General features: G+C 46.5%; 1 protein-coding gene across 4 annotated transcripts in view; it reads right to left on the bottom strand.

Moving 5' to 3' along the window:
* The window catches only part of dennd1b (DENN/MADD domain containing 1B), a 99,390-nt gene that overhangs the window by 73,403 nt on the left and 2,187 nt on the right, over window positions 1–23,800 (bottom strand). For all 4 annotated transcript variants that reach the window (XM_048251709.1, XM_048251708.1, XM_048251710.1 and 1 more), the window contains exon 3: window positions 8,337–8,380. In XM_048251709.1, coding sequence (XP_048107666.1) covers window positions 8,337–8,380 — 44 coding nt within the window. The remainder of the gene's footprint in view (window positions 1–8,336; window positions 8,381–23,800) is intronic.

Here is a 23,800-nt window from a genome sequence, read left to right as displayed (position 1 = left end):
TACCTATTCTACAGAGTGATGCCATGCCATTATCGGTTAACAATGACATGGCTTTGGTATGATGTTTTGACAATTCATTAGGAAAAGAACTGGCAATGAAATCTATTCACCACTTCCTTAAACAGCCACTGACAACTTACATTTCAACTTACAGAAACCCTTAAACAGGAGCTGGATGTCCAGTCACATTATTTTTATCTAGGTTTGAATACATGTTGTTTTTTAATTAGGCAAATAGCTGCATGGATGGGTCTCATAACTACCAACCGCCTTGCTGTCAAAATCCAGCACGGAAGACATCGCATTACCCCCATGCGCTAGCCCACATATTTTACACCTCCACCATCAGGCATGCATAATTCCTCCGCTCCATACATTATAAATATATCTATGATGCTGTAGAGAAGGCGGCAATCCTGTGCCTGCTTTTGTTTCATCACACAATAAAAAACACACAGACACACACACAGACATATTCGCGGGAGGGGAAGAGAGCAGCAGCGCTCTGGCCTTTTTCTGCACGCTGCGGAGCCAGAGCGCGGCAGGCGAGAGGCTTCAGAGATTCCTTTCATTAGGTTTTAATAATATGCTGCTCGGCTTGGCCCTCTGACCCGGGCTGTGCGCCTCTAATAAGGGAGCCCGCTCCAGAGGTGGACGGAGAGGCCATGCGGGGGTGGGTTGTGCAACGGTGATACGAGGGTGGGGGGGTTGGAGTGGGATGTGGAGGTGGGAGGGAGGGAGGGAGTGGGTGGGTGGGGATAGAAGGCAGAGGTGCACCTTCAAATTGGCCAAAAAAAAAAAAAAGGTTGTGCAGCGACTTTTTACTTTCTAATACATAATCCTGGCCAACGGTTGGAGAATTTCCCGCAAACCGCTCTGCAGTTCTTCTCCTCCCCCCCCCCCTTTCTCCCCATCTACTTTTCCTGCACTCGCTCCACTACAAATCTTTCTCTACTTTCGTCTCATTCTCTCCATCCCTTCTCTCTCTTTTTCCTCCACCCTTCACTGTGCAGCAGTTTCTCACCCTGACCCTTTAGGTGGGGGGAGCTAATATTCCATCTGCCAGTACGGAGGTTATTTTTGTTCTCAACATGGCCAGGTTACAGGGGACTGCTTAAGGAAATGTAGCAGGTGATGTATTGATCCTGTTGCCCTCCTAAAGCTCTGACAAGCCGGTGACAGGGCCGAGGGGAGCAGACAAAGGGCACATCGCATCACAAGGAGGAGGAGTAGGAAGAAGAGGAGGAGGAAGAGGAGGAGGAGGGGAAGAGGGGATGAATAGGGGATGTAGAGAGGAGACGGGGAAGAAGCTATTTTCAAACCAGCCACTGAGATCCTCTACGTCTACGACATCAAGCCCAAAACTGTTGTGCCCAGCGACATCTGCCACACATGTACAGATATAGATGTACGCGGACGCGTGCGGACGCGTGCACGCACACGCACCTCCAAGGTTAGCGTGTTCTCGATTAGGAGTTTACATTTAAAAATGCAACAATGACACGGATTGGTGTCTTTTTTCCTTCTGTCTGTGAGGAACTCAAGTTCATGTGAGCGCTCAGATGCAAAAGGGGACATGCCTCATACAAATGATGGCGAGCTGAATAAATTAGTGAGTGTCGGGGGACGGGCAGGCGTGGGAGGTGTGGGAATGGGAGGCGAGGCGAAGGGGGGGGGTTAGGGGATTGGGGGGGGGCGGTGTTTTGTTCTTGAGACGACAAAACTGATACTTCTTCTGGGCCAAATGGAGATTTAGTATGTGCCCCCTCTAAGCCCTTGCCACAGAGCCAGAAACATCCTTAATTAAGTGCCAAGTGGCCTGAGGGGGATTCTTCCCGTTTAAGCTGTCATCTCTCTCAGGAGACACTTGCCTCGGTGTAGTGTGTGTGTGTGTGTGTGTGTGTGTGCCTGGGTGTCAGTCTGTCCATCTTTCACTGAGCTCGTTCTTGTGTTTGTGTGTGTCTGTGACTGAATGTGTATCCAGGTCAGTGTGTGTGTGTGTGTGCGCATTGGGCTGCATAGGAGGAGGAGGAGAAGGAGGAGACTCGACAACCATCACCAAACTCTGGCTGTGTTGAGACAGTGGGTTTGTCCATTACCTCTTGGCAGGTAGCCACAACATTCTCCCTTCCACGGTCATCATCACAGGACAGCAGAATAAACAAGTCCATTACAGAGACTGGGTTCATAGCACAAGGCACACTAATGCATCTGTCTGAGGACAGCTCAGTGCAAAGACAGGTTAAGGAAAAAAGAAAACATAAGCCATTTTGCTATTCTAATTGTCCCTTGTGTATTTTTCTTGTGCAGATTTTACTATTATACGTTTGGGAAAACGAATGTGACTTCAGAAAATACTTGTGAAATGGCCCAAGTTATACAGTATATCACCTGTTCATAAATTCATGCCTGCACATACATTTTAAATGAATATAATTGCTTCTTTGAAATGTCATATAATGCTAGGCTCATTAATCAAGAACTATCATGCAAAAAACCTCAAGAGTCTGGACACTGAGGTCCTTTAAGAAATTTGGAAATACATAGGCCATCTGCAGGTTGAAAACTCATACCCTTCTTGGTTCATATAAATGTTGATAGAAGTCTCTAAATAATATTTCCATCACCCAATGAACAGGTAGGGAAAATGTAGTGAACTCCAAGTGCTTGCATAAACCATTTCATAACGGACCCTATGCTCACCTATGCTTCTCTTGACCTTTTGCCACATATAGACCCTTTCAAGAGAGTTCCATTATCAGCATCATAGTTGGCCCCACAAGCATTCCGTTTTAACATTCCATATGTTGTCTTAATGCAGAGGAAGTAGATTGGGAACCAAATAAAACGTTTAAGCATTGTTTTTGTTTACCTTGTTGAAAGGGTCTATATAAACAACTCAGTAGCGACGTGAGTGTACAAGCCAGCATTTGCATAACCCCTGAGACACATAGCACCTCTATTACGGTCCTCCCATTGAGCAGCAGCAGCAGCAACCTGGGCCATGGGTCTGCCGAGACAGCGGTGTGTGTGTGTGTGTGTGTGGGGTGGGCGTCTGCCACAGTCTCCACCTACTTCTGCATTCCACCTGCTGAAGAGGACCTGAGAGTTCAGCGCACTCGCTCTCAGTTTTACACGACGGCCAATGCACAGCATGCACCACCCAACCCAGAACACCTTGCAGAAAGCTCATGCCAACATCACATCATTACTCCTCTGTCAGCTAATCTACAAGAAAAGAAGGACGGAATTTCCTCACTGCCTGGGTTTTGGGAATCTGATCCCATAACCCTGCATTTTGCACACCACTATCCCCAGAAAATCTTTAATACAAAAAAGAAATACAGTTACAATAGTATCTAGAACATGCCCATCTTCTCTCCATAACTCAAGAACCAGGCCCTATAGGGTCATCATAATCAGAGCATATGAGCAACAAAAGGCAGCCTGGCTAGGGATTTGGGGGCCAAGTTCACCCCCGGCACAAAGGCCAGCCCACCAAGGCGAGTCCGGCCCATTACCCGCACTCCCTGGCTGGCCCTGGAGACCTGGCAAGCGGAGCAGGCTGGGAGGGAGGGAGGGAGGAGGAACTTCAGAGGGGGAAAAAAAATCAGCACATTATAGGGTCGTGTGTGGGATTGCTGTCAGTGTGCAGTGAAGGAGAAAGGCAAAATGACCCTTTTTGACTTCCACACACTTCCACACACACACACACACTCATTATCAATACAGGAGCAAAGCAACAATGTTAAAGCTTTCCTCGAGAAGATGGTCGTCATAACAGACACCCCCTCCCATCAGCTCCACTTCACCCCATGCTTTAGAGGGCACACACACACACACACACACACAGTCCAGATAAGGTGATGATTCCACCCCCAGCTTCCACCGCAGAGCGAGGTCGTCAGGGCGACCAATCATGAAGTGTCGGGCCTCTGCCTCCTGATGGAACACGGTGTCAACCCAGACAAATATTTGCTTGGCAGAGGCCTCCGGGGAGCTCTGGAGGCGCTGCTTCAGTGGCACTGCACCGCACCACACCACACCATCCCGGCCCTCCTCAGTCTTCCTCCACCTCCTGTCCTCAGCTGGGGGGGGGGGGTGGGGGTGGTTTCTGAGGAGGGATGGCCCAGCGGCAGCCATTTATCACGCCCTCCCTAGTAGCTGATATCAGCCTCGCCGCTCCGCCCCCATCACCACCACCACCACCTCAGCCACAGCACACACACACACACACACACACACACACGTACGCATACACACACACACGTACGCACACACACACACACACACATACACACACACACACAACCTCCCGCTGCTTTACAGGCTCAGTCACCACCAGAGTTTTAAACCAGACAGCATCAGAGACAAAATATAACATAGTTTTATGAGTGTGTGTGTATGTTTGTGTGTGTGTGTGTGTGTATGTCTATATGTGTGTGTGTGTGTGTAGTATAAGTATATATACTTTTTTGATCCCGTGAGGGAAATTTGGCCTCTGCATTTATCCCAATCCGTGAATTAGTGAAACACACACAACACACAGTGTACACACAGTGAGGTGAAACACACACTAATCCCGGCGCAGTGAGCTGCCTGCATCAACAGCGGCGCTCGGGGAGCAGTGAGGGGTTAGGTGCCTTGCTCAAGGGCACTTCAGCCATTCCTACTGGTCGGGGTTCAAACCGGCAACCCTCCGGTTACAAGTCCGAAGTGCTAACCAGTAGGCCACGGCTGCCACACACGGCTGTGTGTGTGTATGTGTGTGTGTGTGTGTGTGTGTGTATACGTGGGTGGATGGGTAGATGTCTGAAACCAGAACACTTTCTGAGTGGACTTTCAGTGATGGGCAAAGAAGACCCAAGATGCTTATCCAGCAGAAATTCTTTCCCTCATAGGCCCTTCAGTATTATTGGGGCAGTAGCGCTAATCTCCTTGCAGCACATAACAAAGTTAACAGAAGCAGAAGTTTCTTAGATTAGCATTTCTTGGACATTTCTTTTTGACATCACAGGGTATTACTTGCCCTAAACCCTCATTAATCTCTGGACACTTCAAGAGTTGCAGGCAAAAACAGTGAAGTTGAACATTTCCTGCTAGAGTAGATGACTGCTAGAGATAACGAGCTGATATTTCCTGTCAAAGGAGGGGGAGGTGAGGAGGCCGCCTTCCTCTTTTTGTAGCACTGTAGTCCTGAGTCAGTAGCATGATTGAGGCTACCAAACAAACTGGCCTACAAACAGTATGAATTTGGGGAGATGTCTATTTGTATTTTCAGTGTATGAGTGTATGACAGAAAGAAAGAGAGAGAGAGAGAGAGAGAGAGAGAGAGAGAGAGAGAGAGAGAAGAGAGAGAGAGAGAGAGAGAGAGAGAGAGAGAGAGAGAGAGAGAGAGAGAGAGAGAGAGAGAGAGGGGAAAGCAGAGCCTAAAAGAGGAGAGGGATGCTAATCGCAGGTGCTGGCTGGTTGCAGGGGTTTGACACAGAACAGGTGTCAGCACGAGCGGGAGACAAAACGGCAGGATGCTGCACGGCTGCGACACTCTGATATATTTTTAAACCCATGTGGGTGAGCGCATTATTCTCATCTGCTCGCAGCTACGTGGAACCAAGTCATATACGCAGTGGAGACATACGCACACACACAGGCACACACAGACACACACACACACACACACACACACACACACACACACACAAAGACGCCCACTGAGTTTTTCAGAGCATTAAGTAGGTAAACACACATCTCACCATGACACCTTGGAGTTGAAGGAGAATGTGCAACCCCTCCTAGAACATTTTGGATATCGGAAGTGACCGGCTCCACCAGCTCAGTGTTAATGATGCTATGAACGGACTGTTTTCTGGCCCATTCCAGATGACTATTTTGGCATGGATAACATTTGCGGACCTCAACGAGCTGCCAGAAATGCGAAGTATATATCTGTGTATCTGGCATGGAGGGGAGCTGGAGAAGAGAAAGTGATTTGACTGGCAGAAAATTCCTTTTCAAAGGGAAAAAGAATCTCATTCCCAGTTTTTTGTTTTTGTTTTGTTCAGTTGTGTTTGCGCTCAGAACTGGGAGGAGATCTAAGAGAGAGACGGATGCATTTCCATCTGTCTGCTTCATTTGTGGGGGGAAAAAAAGAGGGAGAGAAAGCAGGGGAGAGAGAGAGAGAGAGAGAATCAGAGATGGAGAGAGAGAGAGGAGGCCTCCTTGCGATTCAAATGTATGCTTTTTTCCCCTGTGTCCCTCTCCACATGGCAGCTGTAGATGACCAGGACATCAAGAGTCTCGCTGCACCCTTCCCAGCAGCCCCCTGTGCCAGCCTCCAGTCTGTTCTCCTCTGAGTTTTTCTCTCTCTCTCTCTCTCTCTCTAGAGCGAGACAGAGAGAGAGAAAATCAATTCATATTTCCATAATCCACACTCCTGTCTGGCTCTCTTCTCTCTCTCTCTCTCTCTCTCCCCATCTTTTTCTCACTCACTCACTCTCTCACTATCGCTCTACCTGTTCTCTTTCTCTCATCCTTGGCTTTCTATACCTCTCCATCTCTGTTATGAGATTCTCTCTCCCTCTCTCTCTGCCTCTGTCGATCTCTCTCTCTCTCTCTCTCTGCCTAACTCCCTCCCTCCCTCCCTCCTTCTCAGTCTCCTTCTCTCCCCAGGGGCAGACTAACCCCTCCACCCTGATCCACGGCCTACAACTGTCATTACGCTCTGCAACAATAACAGGATAAACAAAAGGAGGCCTGCCGAGATTGGGTCTGCTGCTGCCATATGCTGGCTAAGTTTGGGGAGAAAGAGAGAGAGAGAGAGGAAGAGAGAGTGAGAGAGAAGAGAGGAAGAGAGAGTGAGGGAGAGAGAGTGAGACAAAGAGAGAGAGAGAAAGCGACGTAGAAGCTAATCCGTGTAATGAGTCGCGTGAATGCGGGCCTTTATGTTGGCGAGGAAAAGGCCGATCCATCTGTAGACACTGTGCAAGATAGCGGGGCTTATCCACAAACGATCTTGTCGTCTTAAAGAAGAGGGATGGGGAGTGGGCGATAGAGGGAGGAGAAGGAGGAAGCTGAATGGATGGAGAAAGGAAGGAAGAGAGGGATGGAGGGATGGATGGAGGGAGAGATGTGGAATAGCTCAGCTCAGTTCAGTCCTGTCCTATACAGCTTGAGGGGAGAATCTCACTCACCTCTCGTCAAAAGTGGAAAACCCCTTTGATAGTTCATCAGAGGTGATCTCGTTTCTCGTAGTAAGCGAGGGAAACTTCTACACCCATATCTGACTCCATCAACCTTGCACCGAGTCTATTTAAAGGGCTGATAAACAGAATGAGAAATGCTGTCTAACCACAACATGCTGTTGTCACAAGCCCCCTCATCTATCTAAAACAGGCAGGCCACAGCACAACCTGGTCATTACAGCCAATTTAAATACAAAGGGTTCCCGCTTACAAACCTTCATCTACAGTGTCGCCCCGTGAATGCCGTTTACAACTCAACCATGACACTGTATAAAGGCAACCAGGATGGGGCTTGAGCCATTTAGCAGTATGAAAAAAAAAATAAAAAATCACCATTCAATTCATCATAATTTATCGGCATCTCTATATTGACAACATTACGTGTGTGTCTGTGAGTGTGTGTATGTCTGTGTGTGTGTATGTATGTATGTATGTCTGTGTGTGTGTGTGTGTGTGTGTGTGTGTGTGTGTGTGTGTGTGTGTGTAAGAAGAGCGAGAGAAGAGCAAGAGAGCAAGAGAGGAGACAGAGAGGCGAGAGCATGAGAGCAGCATGGCAGCAGCAGCAGCAGCAGAGCATTCCTGCCTTGGCCACATGATAATTAGTGATGCGCCAGCTACTCAAGTGCTGCTCACTGCTTTTCATGTACAGCTTACACAGCAGGAGAAACAGAGAATAAGAAAAACAGTCAGAGACAGTATGTGTGTGTGTGTGTGTGTGTGTGTGTGTGTGAGAGAGCTACTATGGTATACGGTGTGACAAACATACATCAATTAGAGTAGACTTATCTGGAGTTCCAGGGAGTTAGGCTGCCACCTCCTTGTATGCTAGGTGGGCAACTGAGTGCAGGCCAGGGTGTAGTGTGTGTGTGTGTGTGTGTGGGGGGGGGGGGCACTGAGATGGAGGAAGGTGTGGTGAAGTGGTGGAACAGACAGAGGGTGGGGCACAGACGGAGAAATAGATAGTGAGAGAAAGAGAGAGAGAGAGGAACAGCCAGAGCAACAGAGAGCAAGTGAGAGCAAAAGATACAGGGATGGAGAGAGACAGGGGACGTTAGAGGGAGCGAGAGAGAGAGTGTAGTTCATTCTGTTTCCAACCTGGTCTCCGAAGTCCTGGGGGAACTTCCACAGCACGGCTGGATCTGGAAGTAATTGACAGACAGCATTAATCAGCCGTAGCCCCACAGAGCCCCGCCCGTCACCCCGGCAACATACATATTAATGAGGGGGGAGGCGGCTTCCCCCCTCTGTGACAGCACAGTCACATACAGGAGACGTTCACTCTCACTCTCACTCACACACACACACACACACTCTCTTACACACACCCTTACATGTACACGCACACACAAACACACATGCGCCAAGCTCTGCATATGCAAATGGCTATGCGTATGCGTACATGCACAGTGTTATTCTCCTCCCATCACCAGCCGTATGCAGGGCTTTAATTGATGGAGGGTGATTGAAGGGATGCGTAACGTCTTGGCTGCCATCGGCTCGGCAGCTTGTCGTTATGCAAAAGGAGGGACGGGCTCTTATGATAATGAAAAATGGGAATTTTTTTTAAAATATGCATGTCATGAAGAGTAGAATTCTGATCCAGTCATGTTGTCTGTGTGTCTGTGTGGAACGTATGCTGCTGTGGAATAGGGCTATTAAATTGTGCTCGAGACAAAAAGATGTGGAATACCATCCCTGTCCTCTGCCATTTTGTCAGACAAAGACAAAGGAAAAGAAACCATTGAATTACAGACTGCAAAACAAAATGCACTTAGTCGGTTTTTCAGAACTGCATTACTGCTGAAAGTGAGAGCAAATTTGGAAGGTGACTCACGTGCAGAATGTGCTTAGTACAACCCCCAGTTTAGACATAAACATGCAGACAAACAGTGCACAAGCTGGATGAGAGTGCCGAAATAGCTATACACATCACACCGTTTGGATCGCTTTGGAAACCATTTTTAATTCACCAATCATATATGTTATCTAATTTCTTTCCTTCATCACACACACACAAACCCTAGGTGAATGTTAGACAGAGGAAATTGTGGGCTAGCTGCCGACACAGGCAATTATAGACCACTTTTACACCCACCCACACACACACAAACACTAGCTCTTGCAGACTTGACAGACAAACTGACAGACAACACACACATGTACACACACACACACACACAAGGTTTTCCAACAGACATTGTGCAAGGGGACAAGCTGATTCCAAAGCAGTTATTGGACAACACAACCAAACTCAGCCAAACAGCCTATAACTCTACACTATAAACACCTGAAAACATGAACACATCAAAATCCACAAACAGCAACAATAGTGTAGGCCTATTACTCATGAAAATGGCATTCAATGGCTTAGGAGGTGAAAGAAAACAGTAGTCCCCAGTCTAGTGTATACCCAAATGCCTATACAGACAGTGGTACAGTATAGATACAGATGGGAATATTACAAAACTATGTCAGAGTCCTGGTATACAATGCATAAGCATACTGTATGAGAAAGTATACCATTTATAATAGTGTAATCTATAAGCCAACATACTCACTATAACAAAAGTATAGACTTTCTCTTGAAAGGGTCCATTGGTTGGCCCTCTAATTAAGTCCAGTTGCTTTTGTTTAGGGAGCGTATGTTCCTAATATATTCATCTTTTATTTCCAACAAAAACAAGACCTGTGACCCGAGTCTTTTTACTCCCTACACTTGCAACCTTTGTAAACAGGGCATTGCAGATCATTGCTCCATCTGTGGGAAACCATTTGTGTCTCCACTCTTTTGCTTCTCCGTTTCTTCTCAAGCGTCGTCATCCATTCTCCCTCTCCCTCTCTCTCTCTCCCTCTCCCTCTCTCCATCTCTTTCCCTCTCTCTCCGTGGTGCTCTGAGAGGCTAAACATGATCTAAATTCATCAGCGCCGCTGTGGTGACCTCAAACAGCTTAGCGCTGGCCTAGTGTCGGAAAACACCAAACATGCTGAGACTGTCTGAATGCATCAAATCTCTCGTCCCCTCTTACTCTCTCATTCCCTCTCTTTCCCCTCTTCCCCTTCTCTCTACCTCTAATTGCTTGTCCAGGCAAAGAGAAAGGCACAAGAGGAGGCCTATCCCCACACACACACACACACACATGCATCTCTCCGTGAGTCTGGAGGTTAGGGGCACATAAACTTTGGGTGGGGAGAAACGAAAAAATGGACAAAATCAAAAAGGGCATTACATAATCCCATTCCCAAGATTTTCACGGCCTCTGTCTTAAACAATGTTCCATCTTCGTTTCTACAAAGACTCCAGTTTTTCCTCTCCACTGGGATTATATGCCCAATCCCTCCCCATCTGATCTGTCAGAGTTAGGTCAATTTTATGGGTGAGCGCATGAGAACTGCTGCCAGGGGGAGAGATAGAGAGGGGTGGGACAACAGAGAGAAAGAAAAAGAGAGAGAGAGAGAGAGAGAGAGGAGGTGGAGTGTTAGGTAGCCTGAATTATGTATAGACAGGGGCACCTCATGTATACCACAGGTTTTGTGGATACCAGTTGGTCAAGGCTGGTCCTCACACAGAGAGAGAGAGAGAGAGAGAGAGAGAGAGAGAGAGAGAGAGAGAGAGAGAGAGAGAGAGAGAGAGAGAGAGAGAGAGAGAGAGAGAGAGAGAGAGAGAGAGAGAGAGAGAGAGAGAGAGAGAGAGCAAAAACACCTTTACCATCTCTATGGAAATCTCATTCTGATTCACAAGGTCTTAACATTCCATATGGTCAGTATAAATAGCCAATAGGAGAGCCAAGCCCAATCAACTCCAAAGACCAATGAAATTGTGTTTCCTGGATGGTCTTGCACAGTCAAAAACATACAAACCCAGCCTAACACTGGGCATGGTAGTGGTCTGTCATCTCCAAGCCATATACTGCAAGTAAACCAACCATATGGATAGTGGCTCCAAATTGGCTCATATGATTCCTGTTGGAAAACGAACTATGCTCGCATAGCAGGACAGAGAACAAGGGACAGAGAAACAAACTGGCTGAGACCAGATTTGAAAAGTATTTTCATCTGAATTCATTCTGACTTCAGAGAGGAAACTGAGAAGGGGGGGGTCAACTGAACACAAAATATCTTCCCTGTCACCATCAGCCATCTGTTGATGGCTATTCGTTGTCTTACAGAAACAGGAATATGCAAGCAAATTCCCCCTGAATACTACAGAAAAAAAGACACCAATTTTATTATGGAGCAGAAAACGACAAAAGCCTATTAGGTTAAAACCCCTGTATAAAATGCTTCATTTTGATAATGAGACTGTCATTTTTGTCTTCAATTCTCTCAAGTAAGACAGTTAACCTTATGGCCCTGTGTTGTATACAAATCAATCAGTAGTAATAATGGTTTCAGTCTTTTTCCAGGCCGTCATTAGGATTCCTGTGGGAGGCAGGGGAGAGCAGGTTGTGCTCAGGAGAGGCTCAGGAGGCCCAGGTTGAGCTCGGGGCCTTTGGTGTGTCTGCATCACAAAAGCTCGGAGGCTGTCAGGGGCCGAGCTGTTGTCCCTACGTCTGCATGCACACACACACACACACACACACACACACACACACACACACACACACACACACACACACACAAGGGTAGAGAAACTGACAGACACACAAACATGGATGCTGAGACAAACATTAAACCACAAAAATACACAGTGGGACAAAGACACACACACACACACACACACACACACACACGACTGCCATATTGTGTGTGCGTTTGCGCGCGCAGTAGACACAAAGGGGATTAATGGGTTAAGGCTGAAAGTTGAAGGTTATGAGGGTGAACCCCACCCCTGCTGCTGCGCCGAGGGAGAGAAATGTCACCGTGACAGACCTGCGGCTGCCTAATCCCCCCCATCGCCCCTCTTTCTCTCTCTCTCACTCTTTCCCCCTCTCTCTCTTTCTGTCCATCCCTCGCTTTTCTCTGTGTCCTTTTCTCTCGGTCTCACACACTCCCTCATGTTCTCTTTCAATCTCCCTGTCTCCCTCTCTCTGTCTGTCTCTTGCCTCTTCTCCATTCATCTCTGTGTCTTTCTCTACACACTCTCTCCCTCTCTCACACACACACACACACACACACACACACACACACACACACACACATCCTCTGCCACCATATTTCTCTGAGTCCACACTCTAAGCCCCACTCTTGTTCCCAGCAGGACTGTGAGGCCCCCAAAGATCTCACACACGCACACATAGAGATATTAAATTCACCAGCTCTCACAAATCATTTTTTTCCCTTTTGAAAACTGAGACAGATGTCACTCTTGCCGTTCAGTAGTGACAAACACAGCTATTGCTATACACCATTTCCTGCAAAGACATGTGGCAATGACATGACATGGACCAGCGTGAAAAACACTTGAAGAACCATTAGGCACAACAGGACAAGCAAACAGAAACTCTTCTTACTGTGTTCCATGTCGTTAGGCTATGGACCCTTTCAAGAGAGTTCCATTATCAGCATCATAGTTGGCCCCACAAGGCTTCCTTTTTAACATTCCATATGTTATCTTAATGCAGAGGGAGTAGATTGGGGCCCAAATAGAACGTTCAAGCATTGTTTTTGTTTTTATTGATGAAAGGGTCTATATGTTACCACATACTTCATTTACATCCATCCATATCCTTCCAGAGTATGTGCCCTACACACCACCTGTCACTCACCACAAAACACTCCTCTCACCCTGGGGTTTCGGAGTGGCTGACAGCCCTAACACAGACAACAAAAACATCATCAGGGCATGTGTCGACGTAGGCTGGAGATTACTGCATGGCCTCCCATCCCCGGGACTCCCGTGGGAGGAGTGTGCAGAGCCAGGCCCGGGGCGTCCAGTAGCAGTGGCCTGACAGGCTGGCTAATATGCAGCCAGCAAACATGGCTAATGGGTGAGAATTGAATTGAAATCACCTCTTGATGCAGCCAGGCAGTGCGGACTGATGGGGCGGCGTGTTGCGACCACTCTAGTCTGTCCTCGGTGTCCTTCGCTCTCTCTCTCCGTCTCCCGTCTCTCAACCTCTTTTCCTCTCTCTCTCTCTCTCTCTCTCTCTCCATTTGTCTCCCTATCTAGGCCTCCACTTCCCTTTCTCACACCATTTTTCTCTCCCCCTCTCCATCTCTCTCCTTCGGAGATGCGGACGTGACAGGCTACCTCAGGAGAGCCCATTGATCCCGCCCCCTGGGCTTCAAGCGTGGCTGACCCTTCGACAGGGAACCGCAGAGCTTCGGCAACACGCCCAAGAGCGCACACACACACAGAGGATCTCTCTCTCACACAAACACAGAGTATGTCTCTCTCTCCCTCACACACAAACACACAGAGTCTCTCTCTCTCTCTCTCTCTCTCTCTTTCTCCCACACACAAACACAGAGTCTCTCTCTCTCTCTCTCTCTCTCTCTCTCTCCTCCCTCACACACAAACACAGAGTCTCTCTCTCTCTCTCTCTCTCTCTCTCTCCTTCTCTCTCTCTCAAAATCTCTCCCACTCAGTGCCAGCAGCGCAGGTCAGTCAGCGATCGATACTTTGGCATCCCCGGGAATGCCTGTCTTTAAAAGTCGATAGCCGGTGCTTTGATATGTGGGGCAGCAGGGGAGGGGATGGGAGAGAGGAGTTAATAGGGGAGGGGGTGGAGGGAGCAGACCTGCTCTCACAGCTGATGCCATGCCATGCCTCGCCTCGCCCTGCTCTGCCCCAGCACAGGAGTAGGGAGAGGGGCCGAGAGGAGAGAGGCAGGCAAGAGAGGAGGGTGGAGAGCACAATGGAGGGAGACGTGTTGGGAGTACACTGGTGATCTCATCTCCAGAGCTCTGACCGCAAACACACACCCTTAGCCAACAGAGAAGGCTTCTCGCACAACGGTCACCTTCGACAACATGACTAATATGAGAAGGAGTGTTGAGGTTGAACAGGTAAATGGACAGCATGACTAAAAATAGCCAGTTGGCCAAAAGAAGGAGTTTAAGTTTAGAGGGTACACAGGGCTGTAGTAAAGCACTCAGAGCCTCATCCCCTCCACATCCCTCCTTCACCCCCCCCCCTCTCTTGCTCCACTCTTCCAACGGGCATAGGTTAAACTGTAGCCCTCGAGCCTCTTCTAGCATTTCTCCACTCCTCTTCTCTGTCTTGCTTCTCTCAAACTCTCTTTTTCTGCCCCTTTCTTTCCATTACTACAAAAGACTTATTTCACAGGGTGGAGAGGTCTGGATTACCCCCCTTCTTAAGCCCGGGGAACAAAGGCATTGTCTTTGTGGCCAGCCGGTCGGCACGGACCTAAAGGGCTAGCCGGTAAGAGGAAGCTGCCACTGCTTTAGAGCCACAATGGCGGCCATTGTGAGCGGCGTACTGGAAGGGCCTTGCTTTTTTTCCTTTTTCTCTCCTCTTTTTTCGTCTTTGCTCGCTCTGTTTTGTTTTTTACGCTGGTTTAGACTTTGAGAGCCAGCTAGTCAGGAGCAGAAGAAGAAAGGCAAAGTGTGAGTGAAAGAAAGAAAGGACGGACGGACAGAGGGAAAAAAAATAACAGGAGAAAATCCCATCAGGCAGTGGAGTGAAAGTTAACTAAGGTAACCTGCTGTGAACCTGATGAAGATGTCAAGCGAACATATGGCAAAAAGATGTCTATTGTCAGAGCAAGGAGTGGAGCGGGTGCATTTCGTTTTTTGTTTTGTTTTGGGGTTTTTTCTTCCCCCTTCTCCTTGTTCTTTCCTTTTCTTTTTCCCACTGATGGTGGAAAGGGGGGGGGGGTGGGGGGGGGGGGCGTAATTTGGAGCCAGAAGCATGAAAAAGAGGAATAACAGTGGTCATCACTTTACTTCTGGATCAGTAGATTTCCTCGAGCTGCTGGGGGCTCCAACCCCCCATGTTCACAATTACAGGGGGTAAGCAGATTAGCAGGCATCTCTCAGGCTTGCGCAGAAAGAGAACACACTCAGGGTCCTTTTTAAAAAAAAGTACTGCTCTCCAATTGCATGCTGCAATGGCATTACATTTCATGCTAATTTGCCAAGCAAGGACCCTCAAAAAGAGAAACGAGTTTGCAATGATATGGTACTTAACAGGTAGCGTGCTGCCCACTCAGACGCTTTAGGTATGAGTGTGTGTATCTGTACTTGTGGAAGGGAAGCTGTAAAATGATCACGTTTCCATCTTGTATTAAAAGGTACTGAATGTCCAATTCAGAAGAATGCAAATGACTTCAAAACAAGTGATGATGAATGTATTAAACAGTGGTGATTATGGTCTATCTGAATAAGGTGTCAGTTTGAGCTAAATAAATTGATGAAAATATTATTTACTTCTAAAAAAGTGTGAGTAAAATTTAGCTGACTAGACTGCCTGATGTTTGGAGTAACAAACAAGCATACATGCCTACACCCACTGCCTCCCTTGTGCATTCCAGAATCATTTGATTGTCTGACTTATTTGGCTCACCGAGCTCATATGATGCTCCAAAGTGAGGCATCATCCCTCACTTATTAAGTTGATTTTTAGAAACATTCAAAAGACACAGTCTACCCTTTCTGCTGTTTCTAACCATTTTTATTTTCCCAAACCTAATGTAGATGAATCTAGTGGTAGCTCTATGTTTTCTTTTATTCTGAATCTGCAGTGACACTAGGCCTCTGTGTTATTATGTCACCAAAGTCACTTTTTTCCTTTTTTGTATAATCTGCTAACTCACCACTTTAACTCCACTTGGTGAATCAAACATGTATACAGCCGTTTCATATTATGTAGGGTTTTATTAAATCTGCTACAACTACAATACCAGATGTGCTTAAAAAGCAAACTTCAATATTGCTGAGCTGCTAGGTAACCGGATTTCTATGAACCATGTTCATAAGCTCCATCAGTCCAGCAAAAATGTGGGACACTACTTCACGATATAAATAGAGGTATTCAAAACTCATAGCTGCTGTATACTTCCACATTCCATTCACTCTCATTCTATTATGGCAGATAACTACATGCATTAGCAATCATTTATGCTCCACCCCCATATCTCTGCATCTGCTGACAAATCATGAACCTGAAACAATGGATTTACCCTCCCTTCACCTCAGGACCTCTGAGGGGGGTCCGTCTTCTAGCCCCACAAAGCATGACACCAACCAGTCAAACCAGAACCCTGCCAACCACAGACACGGCATTCCAATTCCTGAGCCCCATCCTTATCCGCTGTGCATTGTACATCAAACTCTCTTGCTCCTGAAGGTGTCATGGGGGTAGGGGAGGGGGGAGCGGCTCAGAAAGACAGAGGGGGGAGCGGGAGACGGGGAGAAGAGCGCCACGCCTACTTGGAGCGAGTCCGGGGTGCGACCCAATTTCACAGCTTCGTGAGTGAACGGCGCGGCATATGGGTGCCAGCGACGTGACAGTCTCAGCGTAGCGCTCGGCATGTTAGCGTTTGCGCGGTCTGTCACGCCGTGCACCACTCGTCAAGCTGCCTGCATCGGGGAGAGAGCAATTTGCCTCACGCGAAACCCAATAACCAGGGCCGGCTGTTCTCCGACGAGACAGGGAGACAGGAGGAAAAGGTAGAGAAAGAGGAATGGGGGGTGAGGGAGAGAGAGGGAGAGAGACGGTGAGCAACATTTCCAAGAGCGAAAATAGCATCGCCTCACCTGGTGATACAATCTGACCCAAAGATAATGAAAAAAAATTGTGGAAGTAGGAGGCTTCCACATTTAGTTCCCCACCCATGCCTTCAAGTAAAACAGATATCTTCACTTCATACAAGGAAAAGTCCCTTCATCTGTAAAAAAAGAGAGAGATTGTTGGTGTGTGTAAGTGTTTTTTTTTTGGGGGGGGTTCCTGTTTGGGTGGCAGTGGAGAGAAAAGCTGGATAGAGGCTGCAGCAGGTAATGACAAGTTTCAAACCATATGCTCTAGCCATCTGCTTCACACATACACACACACACACACACAACCAGAAGACAGAATAAACACACACTAGGTGCTGCTGATGCGAAAAAAACTCAATTAGCCATTCAAAGACATGACGATTCATAACCGTCCGGTGTTAATCCGGCTTAGAGGTGGTGGCAGTAGCAGCTAAACTAAACCACCATGCAGACTGCAGGGAATCGGCTCCACCCAGAGAACCTGGGAGCCACGTATCAAACAACCAGACGGTTGTAGCGCATGCCAATTCCTACGTTGCTAAATACAGGCTTCTGGTCCTTTATGTTTACCAAACAAACATGGCACAACCCTATGTGAGGTATGGGAATGCTCTCAGACATGAGACAAGTGTTTCCTAAATAACATGTAGACCAAATATGCTGACAGAAGCCAAGTTGAAGGTCAAGTGCAGTCATCACATTACCAGTAGTATGCCTACTACTGTTATTGCCAATAAATCTTTGCAGTTGGGACTAAGTACTTAAATTGTAAGATCATAAACAATAATACATAACCAGGTGTATGAGGACACATCAGGCCCAGGCCATTTTAGAGACTGATCAGCCAAAACCTTAGAATCACAAATGAGCATCGACAGTGGTGATCTGATGGGCAAAAAATCTTTTTATGCTCATACACTTCCTCCAAATCCTCCTTGCAGCAACACAGCACTGAAGGATGTGACATGCTCTGCTGATGCTGAGAAACACAGTACACGTGTAACAAAGCACTCATGAATGAGTCACATGACAAACCATGACAAAATGAAAAGGCCTTGCCAAACACAAAATATGAAGGGAAGAAAGGCAAGCACGGCATCCACTGCGTCTGACCTACATTGGGATGTGACATATGGGCTACATCCAGAAAAGGGCACTCAATACTCAAGACCTAAAATGTAATGATTAACAATAAAAGAAATCGGCAGGCATCATTCACAGAGCTCTCCAGAGCGATTCATATTTATGAAAGTCGGGAAAGACCCAGCGGCCCAACTCTTCTGGCGCCTAACTGACGGACATGTGAAAATCCACTTCCACCATCCGATGGGACACGCAGATGGACCTACACACACACACACACACACACACACACACACACACACACACACACACACACACACACACACACACACACACACACACACACACACGCACGCACGCACACGCACGCACATACAAATATGTTTTGATTTTCAGAGCAGGGAAACCGTGGAGCCTTACATTCGGTATCCCATGAGTGGGAAAGTGTGGTGATGGGGATGGCCAAGCGTGTCTGATATGGGGGACACGGAGCTTCCATAGCCCGCAGGCTGGCGTGACCCTGTCCTTAATTACACTCCTCTGACACACACACACACACACAGGGCCTAGGGGAGTCTCTCCTCGGTAGGTTTTAGGAGGACTCACTGCAGCAGCCTACAAATACAGCAACATTCCAAATCCAATGCCAGGGTGTATAAATATTGCATATTTTGAGTGTGAATATATTTTCAAAAGTCAGCGTTTGCACAATATTGCAAGGATAACCCATTCTGAACACCAACACGACTGAAACGATCTGTTCTAGTAATTAAAGCCTAGTTGCCGTAGTGGCAGCTAAATATGAGATACTGCAACACTGTGGAAGAACAATGATGTTCTGATGAGCATCAAGTAATGCATCAAGACTGATGTCTTGCAAACAGCCGCTAAGACGTTTTTACACATGGGGTGAAACTGTGTATAAAAAAAAAAACTTTACTGTACAGCGTGTGTCTCACAATTACAATGGTTAACCAATATAGCCTTTGGCTTTTAGCTGACAGTATGAAATATCAATTATTATACAACTACATAAATGTCCGAGAGGGCTCTGTTCTGTGGAATGTCCTTACAGTGGCTCAAACTATCTTTACTAAACCGCCACAGCAAAGAATCTTACCAAAGCTCAGCACTGTCTGAGTGCTGACTTTCCTAAAATCGGAGGGGAAAAAGTTACTGAGGATAATCATTTTTGAGCATTTTCCTTTAAAAACTGCAAATAAGGCACTGTCTGCCGCACTGGATGAAAAGGATAGGAGATGAGCGCATGAGAAAAGCAGGCAGCCATGAATCTCTGACTTTTAATTCATGGGGCTTTAATTATTGATCAAGCTCCCTCTTTTCAGCAATGCAAAGAGAAATCTAAAATTAGCCGGATGACGCCTGTGCCTGGATGACTTTCCGTGCTCTCCTGACTAAACCACTGGAGCATCACAATGACACAGGCCTTCTAGCACCGAACCCACCAACTTCTGAACCACACAGGCATGGTTTTCCTGTACCACATCAGAACAGGCGGAGCTGAGCCAACCACTTGCAGCAGCACTCACACTGCAATCAGCATGTCTGCTGCCACAGATATGATAGAGAGAGAGAGAGAGAGAGAGAGAGAGAATCCTTGAGTTAACAAAAAACAATTACATTAATCCAAGCGTTTCACCACAATCCTACACATCTTGACTGAACACACACACACACAAACTGTGAGCCTTGCTGCCATTCAGCGCTGGCAGTAGATTGTGGCTTAACAGGTGCCATTGCTGAAAAAGCCAACTGATACCACAACAAATGCAGAAACACTGCCTGTTGCTGGATTGGTTTGCTGTTATTTCCATTGTCCCAGAGTACTTAAATTGTTTCCAATCAAGAACGGTCACACAAAACACATGACAAAAACATCACACAACCGCCTCAAGACAGCATTAAATTTAGCAACTTACCTAACTTGCCGGCAAAACATGCCTACCACTGTACATGGTCTCGAGGTGGCGTACTCACTGTAATTTGGGCTACAGACTGACGATACCAAGAGGAACTAGCAGTGATGCAAGTAGGGTAAACAGTTCATGCATCACTGGAGTAAGGAATTCATGAACATGCACTGTTAACTGTATTGCTTATCCCTGCTAACTAAGAAACATGTAGGATGGAGGATTGTTTGTTTGTTTATTCAATTTAAGGCCATTTCCGCAACTAAGGCTATTTAACGGCCAGAGCATTGTGTGTTATAGAAACTTAAATATGTGTTTTAAAATCTATGCTAGTAAGATATTCTAAAACCTTCAAAAGGTGGGGTAGGATGGAGAACAATGTCAAAGAACAACACCTGGATTACCTCATCTCTGCAGCAAAAGACATGCTACTTCTTCCCTTAAAGAAATGTTGTGTATCGCCCATCTGTTCTGGATCCTTGTGCTGCTTACTGCTTTTGTCTTCCTTATGTGTCTTATATATCTTTTATATCATAACTGATATTAAAAGGTGTATGAAAAGAATAACTGAATACAGGGGACAAATTGTCTAAACATGACAGGTGTGAAATTTTCTTAACTGGAATTTCCACTGCCTATTGGTGGAGGCTACAAAATACTTGGATTACTACAATGACAAAAGAGGACCAATTCACATCTCTTTCACTTTGCAATATCTAGGCTACTATACATAGCCTGTCCAATTAGCAAAATAAAACTTGAGACCATGTTAGGAGTCAGTAATTAGTGATTACAATGGGCTTCAGTTTTGTTTAATGGTGACCAAGTCTATTCAAAAACAACAGGCAATAAGCCCTCCAGCCCTGGCTTCAATATAGAGCTGGCACATCACTACTGACCAATCAACACCATTTCTAAGTCGCCATGGCATCTGGTGGTCTGACAGCGGACTCCCTTCATAGTGTTAGCCAGTTCTGACCCCGAGACACAGCTGCGAGCCAATCAGACCTCTTACAGCCATGTAACAACAGTTGAAGGTCAGAGTAAAAAAAAAGCACTGCATTCATGTAAATGCAAGCACTTAACTTTACCTACAAAGTTGTTGTTTTTAGGTTTGTGTGTGTGTGTGTGTGTGTGTGTGTGTGTGTGTGTGTCTGTGAGAGAGGGAGGTTAACGCTTCTGAATGGATGCCTAAGCTTGTTTGGCACTTTGGCAACACCCTGGGATCTGACAATGGGATATCACACCATTACTGGAGGGGATGGAAAGGCTGGTCGAGAGCAAAGAAAAATAACTGCAGGATGACACCGAGGATAAGGGCCTTGCTACATACTGAGAAGAAACCTCCTAATTAGAATCTTTTGAAGGGAAAAAATGAAGAAGGCAAAAACTATGAACCCTCTTTCGTAAATGGACAAAGCATCATTAGCTGACCAGCACCCAGCAATCACACGTTCATCCCTGTGCTTTTTGGCAAGCTCTCACCTCACACGCTTGATCAAAGTGCAAAAACAAAAGGCGCTGACAAACACCGTTTTCCCCCTAATTGCTGTTGCAAGTGTAGCGGTAAAATTGATATTCTGATCTATTAGCGCTATCACTTTATTACTGTGAGCAATCTGGCGGAGACAGGGCAGAGAAGACAGGTAGCATCTGTCCCCACCTACTGCCTTGGCACCGACCGACTCATCTGGTGGCATTGGCACAGGCTTGGAAAGGCATCAATATGGCTCAATGGAGCCAAGCGCATGCAGCCATGCCAGTCATGCCTGCCACGCATTGCTGAAGTCTCTCGGCTTGCGAGTCACGCCATCTGATGACTATTTTTCGCTCCGCTCCGGCATAAGAGGTCCTCTCGGCTTCGGCACTGCACCGCGCTCCACTCTCCTCCGAGTGAGGTGACGGGAATAGATGCAGTAGATGACAGGTTGTGTGGAAATAATTTAGAGTCTAAAGGTGGTCCTGCTTTTATGGCGCGCAGCCTACTGTACGTGTGGCTGTGCAAAGGAAAAGATGTTCTGGACTGTGTGGTGGAGCTAAGCCAACAACACATCAACACTCACCTACTACCAAAACATGTAGAGGAAGCATCTACAACATCTTCAGCCAAGTCAGGAGTATGTCCCATCTGTGCCATCTGTGAATCATTCATGGTGAATCCAAGATGTATTGGACTCCATCACCAACATCATTGCTCAAGACATCAAATGCAGTGTTTCCCATACATTTATTTATTTGTGGCGGGCCACCACAATATCAACATTGACCACCACACAATAATTTTCCAGGTTGTACTAAATTGTGCTTAAATCTGGTTAGCATCATAACCACGCTGCGCTAATTTGTTAAAAACTGTTGCATTTAAGTTAATTCTGCAAACCTACCACCACAAATAGAATTCAATTCTGTGGGAAACATTGAAATGATATTCTCTCTACCAACCTCTCACACCATCTGCACTGCCAACAGAGACCGACTAGGTCTTATATACTCAGCTAGAACTACTGCAAGGTTGGCCGAAAAAAAAAAAAAAAAAAAAAAACTACCAATATATTCAATAAAGTTCAAATCAAACTCCACTGATCCCAACAGAGCAATTCGTTATCCAAGATTCATTAGACCTGGAGTCATAAAGAATAAACATAAACATAGGATTACGTCACTTTTAGAAGTTGTGAAATCGGGTACTGCAGATTATAATACAAGACAAACTGACTACGGTACAAGTCTACAAATCCACCTCCATCCGTAGGAGCAAATGTTTTGGTTCCAGGGTTAATGAATGCTCTACAAAACATCAGACCCAGAGAGGAAGTGGTGAAGGCTTCATCCATCAGCAAAAAAATTACAGACATGAGGGGCAAACATCTTTTCTGCTGGTGCCAACTATTTGCCTATTTTGAAATTGCAGTGCACCACAGGAAATTCTGTGTGTGTGTGTGTGTGTGTGTGCGCGTGTTGTGCGCGTGTTGTGTGTCTGTGCGTGTCTGTGCGTGTGTGTGTGTCTGTGCGTGCGTGTGTCTGTGTGTATGCATCAAAAAAGGAAAGGCTGGCTGATACCAACAAGAGGCTGTGCCACACAATGACATCCTACAGAGGGAGAAAATAACACATGGAACAATGGAACCTTGACAAAGTGAAAATTCCAGAGTGCTGTAATAGCTACCACAGACAGTCAGAGTCATGAGGCACCAAGCCTGGCAATTATTCAGACACACCATAACATTTCACTCCTAGATCATACATTTACATTATCGAGGGCATATCACTGAAACCACATTCAAGCAGTGTTTACAGTTTGAAATTCATAGAGGGTACAACTGCCTGCATGGTAATTGCTATGCATGTTATTCAGAGTAAGTGTGGTGTGCTTTGACGTGTTTGTCGCATTCTGATGGCTAGGTCTGTATATACCGTAATTGTGGGTTAGCGGTTTATGGATAATGGGTAAGTGTTTTATACTAAATGATGAGATATTTTGTGTAGCCAGGTGCTGTGACATGGAGGGAACACTCCCTGGATGTGCAGGAGACCGGAGTGGAGCCAACACCGGCTAAAACAATATCCTCCCACCGTCCATCGGCCTTTTCACAAACATAAATCACACTAATTGATATTCAGTTCCGATCAGGCGTAACCAGCCTGTGTCATGGCGGTATCCAAGGAAAACCAGGATCACCTCCCAGAGGTAAGCAAAATTTCCACTGAGGTTCAATTGAACAAGAAGACAGACCCGGCTAGGAAATGTGTGTAACCCAAGTCACGAAGTGGAAAAATGGCCTTTCCCATGCGTTTAATATGAAACCAATTCTTTGCTGGTGAGGCCGTGGCCTTCAATTCACAAACACTAACATGACAATTATCTTGCATCAGAAAATCTAAATG

The sequence above is a fragment of the Alosa alosa genome, chromosome 9 (assembly GCF_017589495.1).
Source record: "Alosa alosa isolate M-15738 ecotype Scorff River chromosome 9, AALO_Geno_1.1, whole genome shotgun sequence".
In the NCBI taxonomy this organism is placed as follows: domain Eukaryota; kingdom Metazoa; phylum Chordata; class Actinopteri; order Clupeiformes; family Clupeidae; genus Alosa; species Alosa alosa.
Note: the sequence above shows the minus strand (reverse complement) of the source record. Positions and strands in the feature narration are given on the sequence as shown.